We start from the raw sequence: 12914 nt of genomic DNA on the forward strand, positions 1-12914 counted from the left end.
AACCCTCACTGTGCACCTTGTGTAGACTGGCCAAAACCGCTCTGTGGTTGGTGGTCTCTTATCAGGAAGGAATGCTGTTCAGTTGTGTACAAACTGTAAAAAGGGAAGGGTGGCAGTCTAGCCTTTGGTTGAACTCAGTGGTGGCATCTTTGAAAGCCTGGTTTCTGTTTACCTTTAGGGAAGAAAGTCAAAAGGCAGTTAGAAAGGGAGGGGGTGCAACCAGCCAAGTCCAGCCTCTCACCCTGTATTAGTCAGTTTTTATGCTGCAGATAAATACATACCTGAGACTGGGAAGATAAATAGGTATGTATGTACGTATGTATGTATGTATTTATTTATTTTGAGATGGAGTTTCACTCTTTCACCCAGGCTGGAGTGAAGTAGCGCGATCTCAGCTCATTGCAACGTCTGCCTCCTGGGTTCAAGCGATCCTCCCACCTCAGCCTCCCAAGTGGCTGGGATTGCAGGTACCCGCCACCACGCCTGGCTAATTTTTGTATTTTCAGTAGAGACGGGGTTTTGCCCTGTTGGCCAGGCTGGTCTCAAACTCCTGACCTCAGGTGATCTACCTGCTTTGGCCTCCCAAAGTGCTGGGATTACAGGCGTGAGACACTGTTCGCAGCTGATAAATAGGTTTAATGGACTCACAGTTCCACATGGCTGGGGAGGCCTCACAATCATGGCAGAAGGTGAAAAGCACTTCTTACATGGCAGCGGCAAGAGAGAATGAGAGCCAAGAGAAAGGGGTTTCTCCTTATAAAACCATCAGATCTCGTGAGACTTATTCACTACCATGAGAACAGTGTGGGGGAAACTGTCCCCATGATTCAATTATCTCTCACCGGGTCCCTCCCACAACACCTGAGAATTATGGGAACACAGTTCAAAATGAGATTTGGGTGGGGACACAGGGCCAAACCATATCACACCCCATTATGGCTAGGAACTCAGCTTTCAAGGTTTCTCTGGGGTCCCCTTGGCCAAGAGGGAGTCTGTTCAGTCAGTTGTGGGGCTTAGAATTTTATGTTTATCTCTCAAACCCTAAATATTGTCTGGTAGCGTGGATGAACTTATTAAAATGCAGCTCCCCAGATTTCATCTCTGGATTCTGAGTAGTGGGCATAGAATCAGTGATTGATTCTGATGAGAGGCACATGGAAGCACTCAGCATATTTTGTTGAATAAATGAAGCAGATGTGAATTGAAATTGGAAGGATGAGTGAAGCTTTGAACAGAGTTTTGAAGGATGATGAGAATGAGGTAGGTGAGGAATGTTCTAGATTCAGAGGCCTGCACAAACACCTGACAATACAGAGAGTTTGAAGAACAGTGTGTGGTCTGGTATGTCCTGATGTGCCAAGGGGCATAATGTGAGATGAGATTGCAAAGGTAATTTAGAATCTGATCTTAGAGAACCTTGAATGCCATAATAAAGGTTTGGACCAAATTTCGTAAGAATAACACACCACTGATGGTTGTAGGGAAAGAAGACTGACATAATACATACATTCTGGCATTCTGTCATGATGTCCCTCATAGCAGTATAATTTTCCTGAAAGATGTCTTGTAGAGACAAAAGCCTGGAGACAGGGTGGCTAGTGGGAGGCTATTGAGCAGTTGAGCAAGACGACAGTTGGAATGAAAAGCAGGGGACAGAGACACAAGGGAAGTGGTGGGGCTGAATGACCAGGGCTTGGCAGCTGAGTGGTATAGGAGGGAAGCAAGACGAGAAGGGGGCATGGAGGGTCACAGTCTGAGTAATTGCCCTTGGCAGAGACAAAAACATAGCAGAGTTGGTCTGAATACGTTCAGTTCTCTGGGTAATTTTCTTAAGACTTGTGGTTTGGGGTCTGTTATTAACTCTCTGAACACACTCAACACACTCCGGCCAATGAACTCTTGCTTGGACCATTTTCTCCTGCTGTTGCCAAGACATCAGCGAGGCCCATTGAGTCCAGTGACAGACCCTTCCTCTTAAAGGAGAATGCCAGCTACTTTCAAAGGAACGGGGTTCTAATTTTTTTGGTACTCCTTTCTTGTTTGCATCCTCATGGCAACAGGGAACACACAGCTTGCTCTTGCCTACAGCTCTGAGATCTAAGATTCGCAGAGCTGCTGGGTGGGCAGTTTTTGAAGACAGCCGTTAGTTTTTGGGTTCTTTTTCCTTCTTGGCCCAGCACAACTAGTTAAACGCAGGACATTAAGATCACATCGTCTGGGGACTCATGCACTAAATCCCATTAGATAGATACTCTCTAAGCCTTGATTATTTTGTTCTTAAGCTGTCTTCATATGCATAAATATACGGCATTGCCAGAAGTGAATGGTGTTTATTACAAGTTCATTTGAGAGTGGTGCTGATATGAGGCAGTACTTGGGATAGTAGTTGTGAAACGGTCACATCGTCCGCTAGAGGAGATGCGGAATTGTATATGGGAGGTGTTCTGGTTTCCATGTTTCTGACTGTTGGCAGCAGATGGAGTAGGATGCCATTGTTGGGTAGAAGCACAATAAAGAGATGCTTCTTCCTGCTGACAAAAGCCAACTAAAACACTTCTCTCATGACAAGTTGAATTTAAGGCTAAATCAGAAAGCAGGCTGAGCTACTCAGAGAAAAGATTCCTAGGTTAATATGCATTTAGTAGCAGGAATTTTGTAAAGTATATTGAAGAGGGCAAACCTCCTTAGCAATATAATTAATATAGTACTTGAAGTGCTTTATTTTTTTGAGACGGAGTTTCGCTCTTGTTGCTGAGGCTGGAGTGCAATGGCGCGATCTCAGCTCACTGCAACCTCCGCCTGCTGGGTTCAAGTGATTCTCCTGCCTTGGCCTCCTGAGTAGCTGGTGGCATGTGCTACCATGCTCGGCTAATTTTGTATTTTTAGTAGAGACGGGGTTTCGCCATGTTAGCCAGGACGGTCTTGATCTCCTGACCTTAGGTGATCCACCCGCCTCGGCCTCCCAAAGCGCTGAGATTACAGGTGTGAGCCACCACGCCCCGCGAAGTGCTTCTTATAGAGTATGAGGTTTATACCTCTGTGGGTGTTTTGCCCTAGGCACTGTCAAAATGGATGCAATTAGTTTCTGATGTATAGGAGTTAACAATCTAAGAGGAATAACACAGAAGAATATACAGAGAATTGTCTTAGACTGTTCAGGCTGACATGACAAAATACCATTGACGGGGTGGCTTAAACAACAGAAATTTATTTTTTTCACAGTTCTGGAGGCTAGAAGTCTGAGATCAGGGTGCCAGCAGAGTTGGGTTCTGGTGAGGCCTCTCCTCTTGGCTCGCAGACAGCCGCCTTCTTGTGTTCTCACAAGACAGTGCTGTGTCTTCACACAATGGCCATTACTCTTCTTGTTGATCAAACCCAATTTCAGTCAGTATTAGCAGCCATATATTTCAGAGGAGATGAGGCCCCTCTCCAGCCCAAGGGGGTCTTCTTCAATAATCTAAGTCAATTCAGTATATCAGGTATGACTATTTCATAACTACTATTCTGAGTCTTGCCTCATCCCAGCACCACTCTCAAATGAACTTGGAATAAACATCATTAGATGCTGGCAATGCTATATATTTATGAATATGAATAAACCATCCAGTGACTGCTTTTGGCATAGGTTGGAATTATGGGTTGAATTGTGTCTCTACAGAAACATGCTGAAATCCTAACCTTTGGCACTGGTGAATGTGATATTTGGAAACGGGATATTTGCAAATGTAATTAAGTTGAGATGAGGTCATTAGGGTAGGCACTAATCCAATATGACTTGTGTCCTTATAAGGAGAATGCCATGTGAAGATGCAGACACAGGGAGAATGCTATGTGATGATGGAGGCAGAGATTGGAGTGATGCACCTACAAGCCAAGGAATGCCAAGAGTTGCCAGCAGCCATCAGAAGCTGGGTATGGAACAGATCCTCCCCTAGAGTCTTCGAGAGAACATGGCTTTGCTGACACCTGCATTTGGCCTTCTGGCCTCCAGAACTGTGAGAGCATAAATATCTCTTGTTGAAGCCACCCAGAAAAAGAATAGAAAAAGAGCTGATTAATGACACAAGAAGAGAAGCAGCTGGGAACTTCTGGAAACATTTCCTCCCACTCCCTTTGAGAAAGGGCATCAGGATGGGGCATTTCTTCCACTGTTTTTGTCCATCATGATTTTGGTGCATGGAGGGGCTGCAGCTGTCTCAACACTGCATGGGATAAGCTGAGGACAAATGACAACATGCAGGGCCCTAGCAGAGCTGAACGTACAGGCCCATGATGATGCCATCGAGTGGTCAAATTATCCTGAAGTCACTGGATTTCCTATTGTGTGAGATAACAAATTTGCTCTTTCCTTGTGCCACTTTTAGTTAGGTTTTGTTATCTGCCTACAAAACATCCTTGATATATCAAGGGTTAGTGGTATCTAGAGGAAATCACTGAGGTCAGGAAATCTTTTGTTTTCTACCAGCTGCTGACCGTGGCCATCAATCCCAAAAAGTCCTATGCAGAGAAGATGCTCTCTGAAAATGCACACCCTTTATTACTAGCCAGTCCCAAATTCCTGTAAAGGCTTCTTCCCTGGTGTAGTAGCTGGGTCCTATACAAGCCTTGAGGTCTTTCTTCCTGGGCTTTGTACATGTTTTCCATCCCAGAAACACTCTTCCACCCTACAGTCTCCTCCACCTAGCTACTCTGCCCACCTTCTGGGTTTCAGCTTCAATACCATTGCTTTGAGAAGTCTCTACTGATTCCCAAGTCAGCCCCTCTATGGCTTTCTGGGCACCCTGGACTTGCCCTGTCTTAGCATTGACTACACTGTATCGTAATTGCCTGTTTACTGTTGCTATCTCCCACCGGACTGTCGTGGGGAGATACTCTGAACATCCTGTTTACTGTTGCATGCTCAGTCTAACACAAAGCCTGACTCACAGTAGGCACTTGATATATGTTTGTTAAGTGAATAAAATAAAAGACATGGCAGTGTCAATAGTCTGTAATTTAGAATTAATCTAATTTAGGCTAGGGCCATGAAAAAAATGGGAGCCGGGCTGGGAGCAGTGGTACTTGCCTGTAGTCCCAGATACTCGGGAGGCTGAGGTGGAAGGGTCCCTTGAGCCCACGAGTTCTGTGCCACCCAGAATGATGGATCAGCACTAAGTTTGGCATCAATATGGCGCCCTCCCAGGAGCGGGGAACCACCAGGTTGCCTAAGGAAGGGTGAACTGGCCCAGGTCAGAGATGGAGCAGATCAGAACTCTCATGCAGATCAGTAGTGGGATTGTGCCTGTGAATAGTCGCTGCCCTCCAGCCTGGGCCACATAGTGAGACCCTGTCTCTAAGAAACAAGCAACAAGAGAAGAAAAAGAAAAGGGACCAAGGCAGGGCTTTGGTAAAACACAAAGCAAGCCAGCCAATCTTTAACCCCAGCCTTGGGCTTCTAAACTGGGATTCCTCCACACTTACTCCCTTTTATTTTCCTCCCATTTGCTTCTCTCTTCAGTTCTCCTGAACATTCTCTAGGTCTGGGCCTTAATGGGTACTTATGAGTTAAAAAAAAGAAATGATGATGGGTTACATAGGAGTGGTCAACGTATCTATTACTTCTAGGTAAAAAACACAATGTTTTCAGTACCTGTAGAAACAACATGTCTTGGCTGGGCGTGGTGGCTCATGCCTGTAATCCCAATACTTTGGGAGGCTGAGGCAGGCAGATCACGAGGTCAGGAGTTCAAGACCAGTCTGGCCAGCATGATGAAACCCTGTCTCTACTAAAAATACAACAAATTAACCGGGCATGGTAGTGGGTACCTGTAATCCCAGCTACTTGGGAGGCTGAGGCAGGAGAATTGCTTGAACCTGGGAGGTGGAGTTGCAGTGAGCCGAGATTGCGCCACTGCACTCCAGCCTGGGCGACAGAGTGAGACTCGTCTCAAAAAACAAAACAAAACAAGACAAAAAAATACATGTTTCCAGAAAGCTCCTAAAAAATTAGTATCAAGAATTTACGATTGGGCAAGAAGCAGGAAGCAAGTGGCAAGTGGTATAGTAGGTGGTGTTTGCCTTCTTTGGTTTCAGTAAGAACTTTTGGGCGATCATCCCATCTTTGACACTTGAAAACATTTTCCAGGAGTGATGTTGGTGTGGTTTACTCAGTCTAAGGTCATTCATTCCTTAAGGCTGGCCAAGCATTTGTTTTGCAGATTTTTCTTCTTAGAAAAATTTAGGCAGTGTTAAGTATAATAATTCCAACTAATTTTTTTTGTTTTTTTTTTGAGACAGACTCTAGCCCCGTTGCCCAGGCTGGAGTGCAATGGCGCGATCTTGGCTCACTGCAACCTCCGCCTCCCAGGTTCAAGCGATTCTCCTGCCTCAGCCTCCCGAGCAGCTGGGATTACAGGCGCCCGCCACCATGCCTGGCTAATTTTTGTATTTTTGGTAGAGAAGGGGTTTCACCATGTTGGCCAGTCTGGTCTGGAACTCCTGACCTTGTGATCCACCCTCCTTAGCCTCCCAAAGTGCTGGGATTACAGGTGTGAGCCACCGCGCCCGGCCAATTCCAACTAATTTTTTTTTTTTTTTTTTTTTTGCTATATGGGGAAGGTTACTCAGTCATCCAACAAACATTTGGGCACTTCCACATATACACCAAATACTGTGCTAAGCACCTGCTGCTCATCAATAATGATTAAGACAGACTCAAGCCCTATCCTAGAAGATCTGATAGTCCAGTAGGGGAGGCAGACAACAAATACATAAATACAAAAATATAAACACTTTGCTTTAAGGGTTAGGAATGAAACCAACAGATTGTTGAGACAGAGGATACAGTACCGGTAGGGGACCTAGTCAGGGTGATCAGGAACAACTTGTCTCGCAAGGTGACATTCGAGCGAAGACTTACAGGATGAGAAAGGCGCCAGGCCTCGGAAATGGGGTCACGTTCATGTATGTCAGTTAAAAATAAACCCCAATCTCTCCAGCAGCAAGGTTGGACGTATGGGGCCAAGAAGCCTCGCTGCCAGCACTAAAGATGGCGCGCCGGAGGGGGGGTGGGGGGATGTTGGGGGGGAGGCGGGGCGTGCGCGCGTTCTGATTGGCCAACCGGGGAGTGACGTCACGTGTCGGCCGCCGAGCATCCGGGCTCCAGGCAGCGGCGCTGCGGAGGCTCCCGGGAGACGCGGCACGCGGGGCGAGCGGGCGGCAGAGCGGACAGCGGCGGGGCGCTCCCGGGCGGCCGGCGGGGCCGAGCGCCGCGCGTCCCGAGCATGGCAGGCTCCCTGCCTCCCTGCGTGGTGGACTGTGGCACCGGGTAAGAGCAGCTCGGCGCCCACCCCCGCTCCTCCGCGGCCCCGCTCCCGGCCCCTGGCGTCCACCTCGCCTGGAGGTCGAGCTGCGTCCGTCGCCCCGGGCTTGAGCCCCGCGATCACCTGGGCAGGTGGGGCGCCGGCCGCCGCTTCCCTCCAAGCCTTGCCTTGACGTCGTAAAACCCCATCTTCCCCGCCGGGAAGGGCCACAAGAGGAAAAGCACGGAGGGTAGGGACTCGGTGCCCACTCTGAGCGAGCCCGGCGCTCCTCGCCTCCCCCGCCCACGTAGCCGGGCCCCTGGACCCGCAGCCCGGCTCCGGCCGTCGGCGGGGTGGACACCCTGAGGGACACCGGGAGCGCGGGTTCTCCCCTCCTAGGAATATTCGCCCGCGTGAGGCACAGATCACTGCAGATCCTTTAACGTCACTCACCTCCTAGCGAACGGTGTCCCTGCTTTCCAGCGTTCTCAGCACTGGCCCTCGTTCTGTCCCCGCGTGTGCGTGTCATTCCTCCTGGCTGAGGATTCTTTACCACCTACTTGTGGAGAGAACAGCATCGATCTCCCAACTTGATACCCTTTTTACTGCCCTCCCTGCGCTTTTCCAGTATGAAATGGCACACTCAGGCCAAGCTGTCGCTTTGGTTTGCATAGATTTGCCTTTTCGCTGAAAAATGATGTGTTTAAAAAGACTCCATTTTGGAAAACACCCTAAATTTGGGAAAGCATGTTTGTGGAATTGTGGTAGAGGTTTTTGTTTTTAACTTTTTGAGTGTGACCACTTCTTTCGATGCCGTTAAGCTATTAAAGAGAGTTCTTAGGAAATGCCCTGAAATATCGGTGGCCCAAGTTAGCTGGTTGTAGTAAGGTGATTGCTGAATCCACGTAGCTGGTAGTTTGGGAATACAAGCTTGCCTGCCTGCGTTATGGATGTAGTGCTTAGTAAAATAGCCTGGAAGTAAATTTGGTCTCTTACCGATTTTTTTCAAGAAGGGATTTTAATCATTTTTGCCACAAAATGTAACATGGCATGTTCACCTTACCCTTGATTCTTTTCTATAGAAAAATGCACTTGGTTTGGTTTCCTTGACAACCTTGTGGGGGTGCCTGCTTTAGTTTGCTACAGTCCATCTCCTACTGATAGTTCCTTCTTTTTGCTGCTGAAGCAACCAGTAGTGGTTGTGGACTGGAAAAATCCTCTTTGCTTGTGTGAATTCTTTTTGAAATACACGTCATATCAAGCTTTGTAGCTCTTTATTTTAGAACTTGCTTTTCTACCTAAAACACAAGCCAAAATCAGCGTTGTTGATACTACAACTCCGCTCCCTCAATTATTGACACCCTTATCTCATGCCCTCCCCCAATGGGTTCACCTCATGTCCCCTCAGGTCTGGTTGTGTCAAGAGTGAAACCAGTGGGTGAAAGTATTTTTCATTTCCACATTTGCATGTGAGATTTTTGCTTTGTAGTTTTAGTCTTGCAGAACTATTAAAATATAAAGGAATTCTTGGTAGTAGCAATAAAATAATGCTCACAGAGTTGTCATACCTTTAAGATTAGTAAGTCGTGGACCTTACTCATCTTTCTTGCTATAAATACCTAAAATGTCGTGCTCAGTTTTGACCTTTTGAGGTAAGTGATTAATGTAACTTGGCTAACTTGGAGATTCAACTTCTATAGATCATTGTTTCGTGGCCCAAAGTCATGCTTCAGAAGTTGGTGTCAAGACTTAGAAACGGTGGCAGGGAATCTCCATATGAATTCCCCATATCCAGTGTATGGCCAGAAGGAGCCTGAAGGAGCCCGAATTTACCAACTTGAGCACATCAGTAGTTCTTACATTTCCCAGAGAGCTAAAATGATTTTTGGATTTAGTTTTGCCTCAAAATAGGACAAAAAGTGGTAAAATTCAGATAAAAATAACCAAGCCAAAGGAAAAGAACGGACCTAGGAAGTCACCCTGAGCTTTAGCCCAGTGGCTGCTGAAGTTGGTCCGCACATTCGACCTTAGTCTTCCTGTCTGACATCATAAGAGTCATAGTTATGTAATTCCTGTCATCAGAAATCAAGAGAAATACCTGTTTCTTGGGTGAAAAAGCCTTTTTTTGTAGTACTAAATTGTAAAAACATTGAGCTATACATAGTGGGCACTGATGATTTATTGGACAGTGTGATAAACAGTATTTTTTGCAAATAAATTTCATCCCAGTGTCCTTGAACCCTCCTCAGGTAAAGCCCGAGACTGACTGAGTAAGCAGTGGTGTGCTGGAGGCCAGGGCAATATGGACAAAGGGATCTGCTGAGTCCAAAAATAAAGCTTCATCTATTTAAAGGAATGACTAGGCTGCGTAGTTTTCAGAGAATATTTCACAACTCCAGTCTCACTTCTCTGAGCCAAACTTTTTAAATGAAGTCTTTTGCATTTTTCAACTTATTTTGAAATAATTTCAAATCTACTGAAAGCTGGAAGAGAACAAAAAACTACTGTATACTCTTCTTCCAGTTTTACCAACTGTTAACATTTGCTTTGTCACTCTCTGTATGTCCATACATATTATTATTACTTTCCTGCACTGTTTGAGAGTAAGTTGCAGAGATCATATCCTTTTATATCAAAATACTTGAATGCGTACTTTCTGAGGACACATTTTCCCTTCTAGAATCACATTCCAATCATCAAAATCAGAAAATTTAACATACATACAGTAGTATCCTATATACAGTACGGATTCATGTCTTTTATGGAATGTCACCCATAAAAGACCTCTCCATCCAGCATCATACATTTCATCTGGTGGGTGTCATGTCTTTTAAGTCTAATTTAATCTGGAATAATATCTTAACCTTTTTTTGTCTTTCAAGATGTTGGCATTTTTGACAGCCAGTTGTTACCTAGTGTTTCTCTGTGATAGATACAGGATATGCATATTTGTCAGGACTACCACAGAAGTCCTGTTGATCCTTCTTAGTGCATCCCATCAAAAGGCTTGAGATAGGAACTCGCCTCACTCTTGATGAAGTTCACTTGCATCATTTGGAGAGGGTGACGTCCACGAGGTTTCTTCACTGTTCAGTTACTATTTTTCTTTGTAATTGATAAGTCATTTGGCTGGGCACTAATTGATAAGTCATTTGGCTGGGCACGGTGGCTCATGCCTGTAATCCCAGAACTTTGGGAGGCCAAGGCGGACGGATCACCTGAGGTCAGGAGTTCCAGACCAGCCTGGCCAACATGGTGAAACCCCGTCTCTACTAAAAATACAAAAATTAGCTGGGTGTGGTGGTGTGTGATTGTAGTCCCAACTACTTTGGAGGCTGAGGCAGGAGAATCGCTTGAACCCGAGAGGTGGAGGTTGCAGTGAGCCGAGATTGGGCCATTGCACTCCAGCCTGGTGACAGAGTGAGACTCCGTCTCAAAAAAAAAAAAGTCATTTGTGGGGAAATATTTTATGTAAGTACTCTATTCTTAAACTTTCACCCATTAGTTTAAGTATCCATTGGTGACTCTTGTTTTTTTTTTTTTTTTTCCGCAACAGAATCTTGTTCTGTTGCCTAGGCTGGAGTGCAGTGGCTCAATCTCTGCTCACTGCAACCTCTGTCTCCCAGGTTCAAGGGATTCTCCTGCTTCAGCCTCATGGGTAGCTGGGATTACAGGCATGAGCCACCATGCCTGGCTAACTTTTTGTATTTTTAGTAGAGACGAGATTTCATCATGTTGCCCAGGCTGGTCTTGAACTCCTAACCTCAAGTGATCCACCCGCCTTGGCCTCCCAAAGTGCTGTGATTACAGGCGTGAGCCACTGTGCCTGGCCCATGGGTGATTCTTGCCTGAATTACTTATTATTGTGATGGTTGCACAATGGTGATTTTTGAACTTGATTATTCTGTCTCCATTTATTAGTTAACATTTTATTTTAAGGGAGAACTTATCCATAGGCCTCATTTGTTTATTGTCTGTATGAGTTGTCGTTCTATTCAAAGAATGATAATCCATTATGCCGTCCTCATTGTTGTCAGTGGGTTATTATCTATTGCTTAAATTGTCCCAGATTTTGCCAAGTGAAGCTCATTCAGGCTGGCTCCTATGTTCTTTTTTTTTTTATTTTTTATTTTTTGAGACGGAGTCTTGCTGTGTCGCCCAGGCTGGAGTGCAGTGGTGTGATTTCAGCTCACTACAACCTCTGCCTCCCGGGTTCAAGCGATTCTCCTGCCCCAGCCTCCTGAGTAGCTGAGATTATAGGTGTACACCACCACGCATGGCTGTTTTTTTGTATTTTTAGTAGAGATGTGGTTTTGCCATGTTGGCCAGCTGGTCTTGAACTCCTAACCTCAGGTGATCCGCCCACCTCTGCCTCCCAAGGTGTTGGGATTACAGGCGTGAGGCACTGCGCCTGGCCTTCCATGTTCTTTAGACATGTCTTCATTTTTTGAGCATTCTGGCCAGGCGCGCTGGCTCAAACCTGTAGTCCCAGCACTTTGGGAGGCCGAGGAGGCGGATCACGAGGTCAGGAGATCGAGACCATCCTGGCTAACACAGTGAAACCCTGTCTCTACTAAAAAAAAAGAAATACAAAAAAATTAGCCGGGCATGGTGGCGGGCTAATTTTAGTAGTCCCAGCTACTCAGGAGGCTGAGGCAGGAGGATCGCTTGAACCAGGAGGCGGAGGTTGCAGTGAGCCGAGATCTCGCCACTGCACTCCAGCCTGGCAACAGAGCGAGACTCCATCTCAAAAAAAAAAAAAAAAAAAAAAAGAAATAAAGCAAGGATATCTTTTTGTATTTTTTGCCTGAGTATCTGTGGCTTAGATTTTTAGAAATGGGATTTCTGGGTCAAAGGGCAAATGCATATGTAATTTTGCTAAGCAGTGTCAAATTCCACTCATTAGCGTGCATTCTCACCAGTAATGTGTGAGGATGCCTGTGTCTTACAGACTCCCCAATAGAGCCTATTGCCAATTTGTAAAATTACCAACCTAGTATAAATGATATCTTAATGTCTTTGTTTTGTGTTGCTGTAACAGAATACCACACACCAGGTAATTTATAAAGAAAATAATAGAATGGTGAAGGTGACAGCAGTTAGTTGGAGTGAGCATCCCCCAAAGTTCTACAGTGTGGCCGAGGACCTTGATTGTACATTGTTCTTTATTTTACTTATTTATTTTTATTTTTGTTTTGAGACTGGGTCTTACCCTGGCCCTTTTTTTTTTTTTTTCGGAGACAGAGTTTTCTTTCGTTGTTCAGGCTGGAGTATAATGGCGCGATCTTGGCTCACCACAACCTCTGCCTCCCGGGTTCAAGTGATTCTCCTGCCTCAGCCTCCCGAGTAGCTGGGATTACAGGCATGCGCCACTATGCCCGGCTAATTTTGTATTTTTAATAGAGACGGGGTTTCTCCATGTTGGTCAGGTTGGTCTCGAACTCCTGACCTCAGATGATCTGCCTGCCTCGGCCTCCCAAAGTGCTGGGATTACAGCCATGAGCCACCGCACCTGGCTTTTTTTTTTTTTTTTTAAATAGTCATTCCACATATTGTGAGATGCATTGTTACAGGAAGTCCCTTGCCCTCCCAAAAGCCACCCCACTTCTCTCTCAGGAGAATGGCCCAGTTCTC

General features: G+C 45.8%; 1 protein-coding gene across 2 annotated transcripts in view; it reads left to right on the top strand.

Annotated features, from left to right (window-relative positions):
• The first annotated feature begins 7131 nt into the window (after nucleotides 1–7131).
• The window catches only part of ACTR3B (actin related protein 3B), a 1036264-nt gene continuing 1030481 nt past the window's right edge, over nucleotides 7132–12914 (top strand). For both annotated transcript variants that reach the window (XM_054495273.2, XM_054495277.2), the window contains exon 1: nucleotides 7132–7306. In XM_054495273.2, coding sequence (XP_054351248.1) covers nucleotides 7263–7306 — 44 coding nt within the window. In that variant the 5' untranslated portion in view covers nucleotides 7132–7262. The remainder of the gene's footprint in view (nucleotides 7307–12914) is intronic.

The sequence above is a fragment of the Pongo pygmaeus genome, chromosome 6 (genome assembly GCF_028885625.2).
Source record: "Pongo pygmaeus isolate AG05252 chromosome 6, NHGRI_mPonPyg2-v2.0_pri, whole genome shotgun sequence".
Taxonomy (NCBI): Eukaryota; Metazoa; Chordata; class Mammalia; order Primates; family Hominidae; genus Pongo; species Pongo pygmaeus.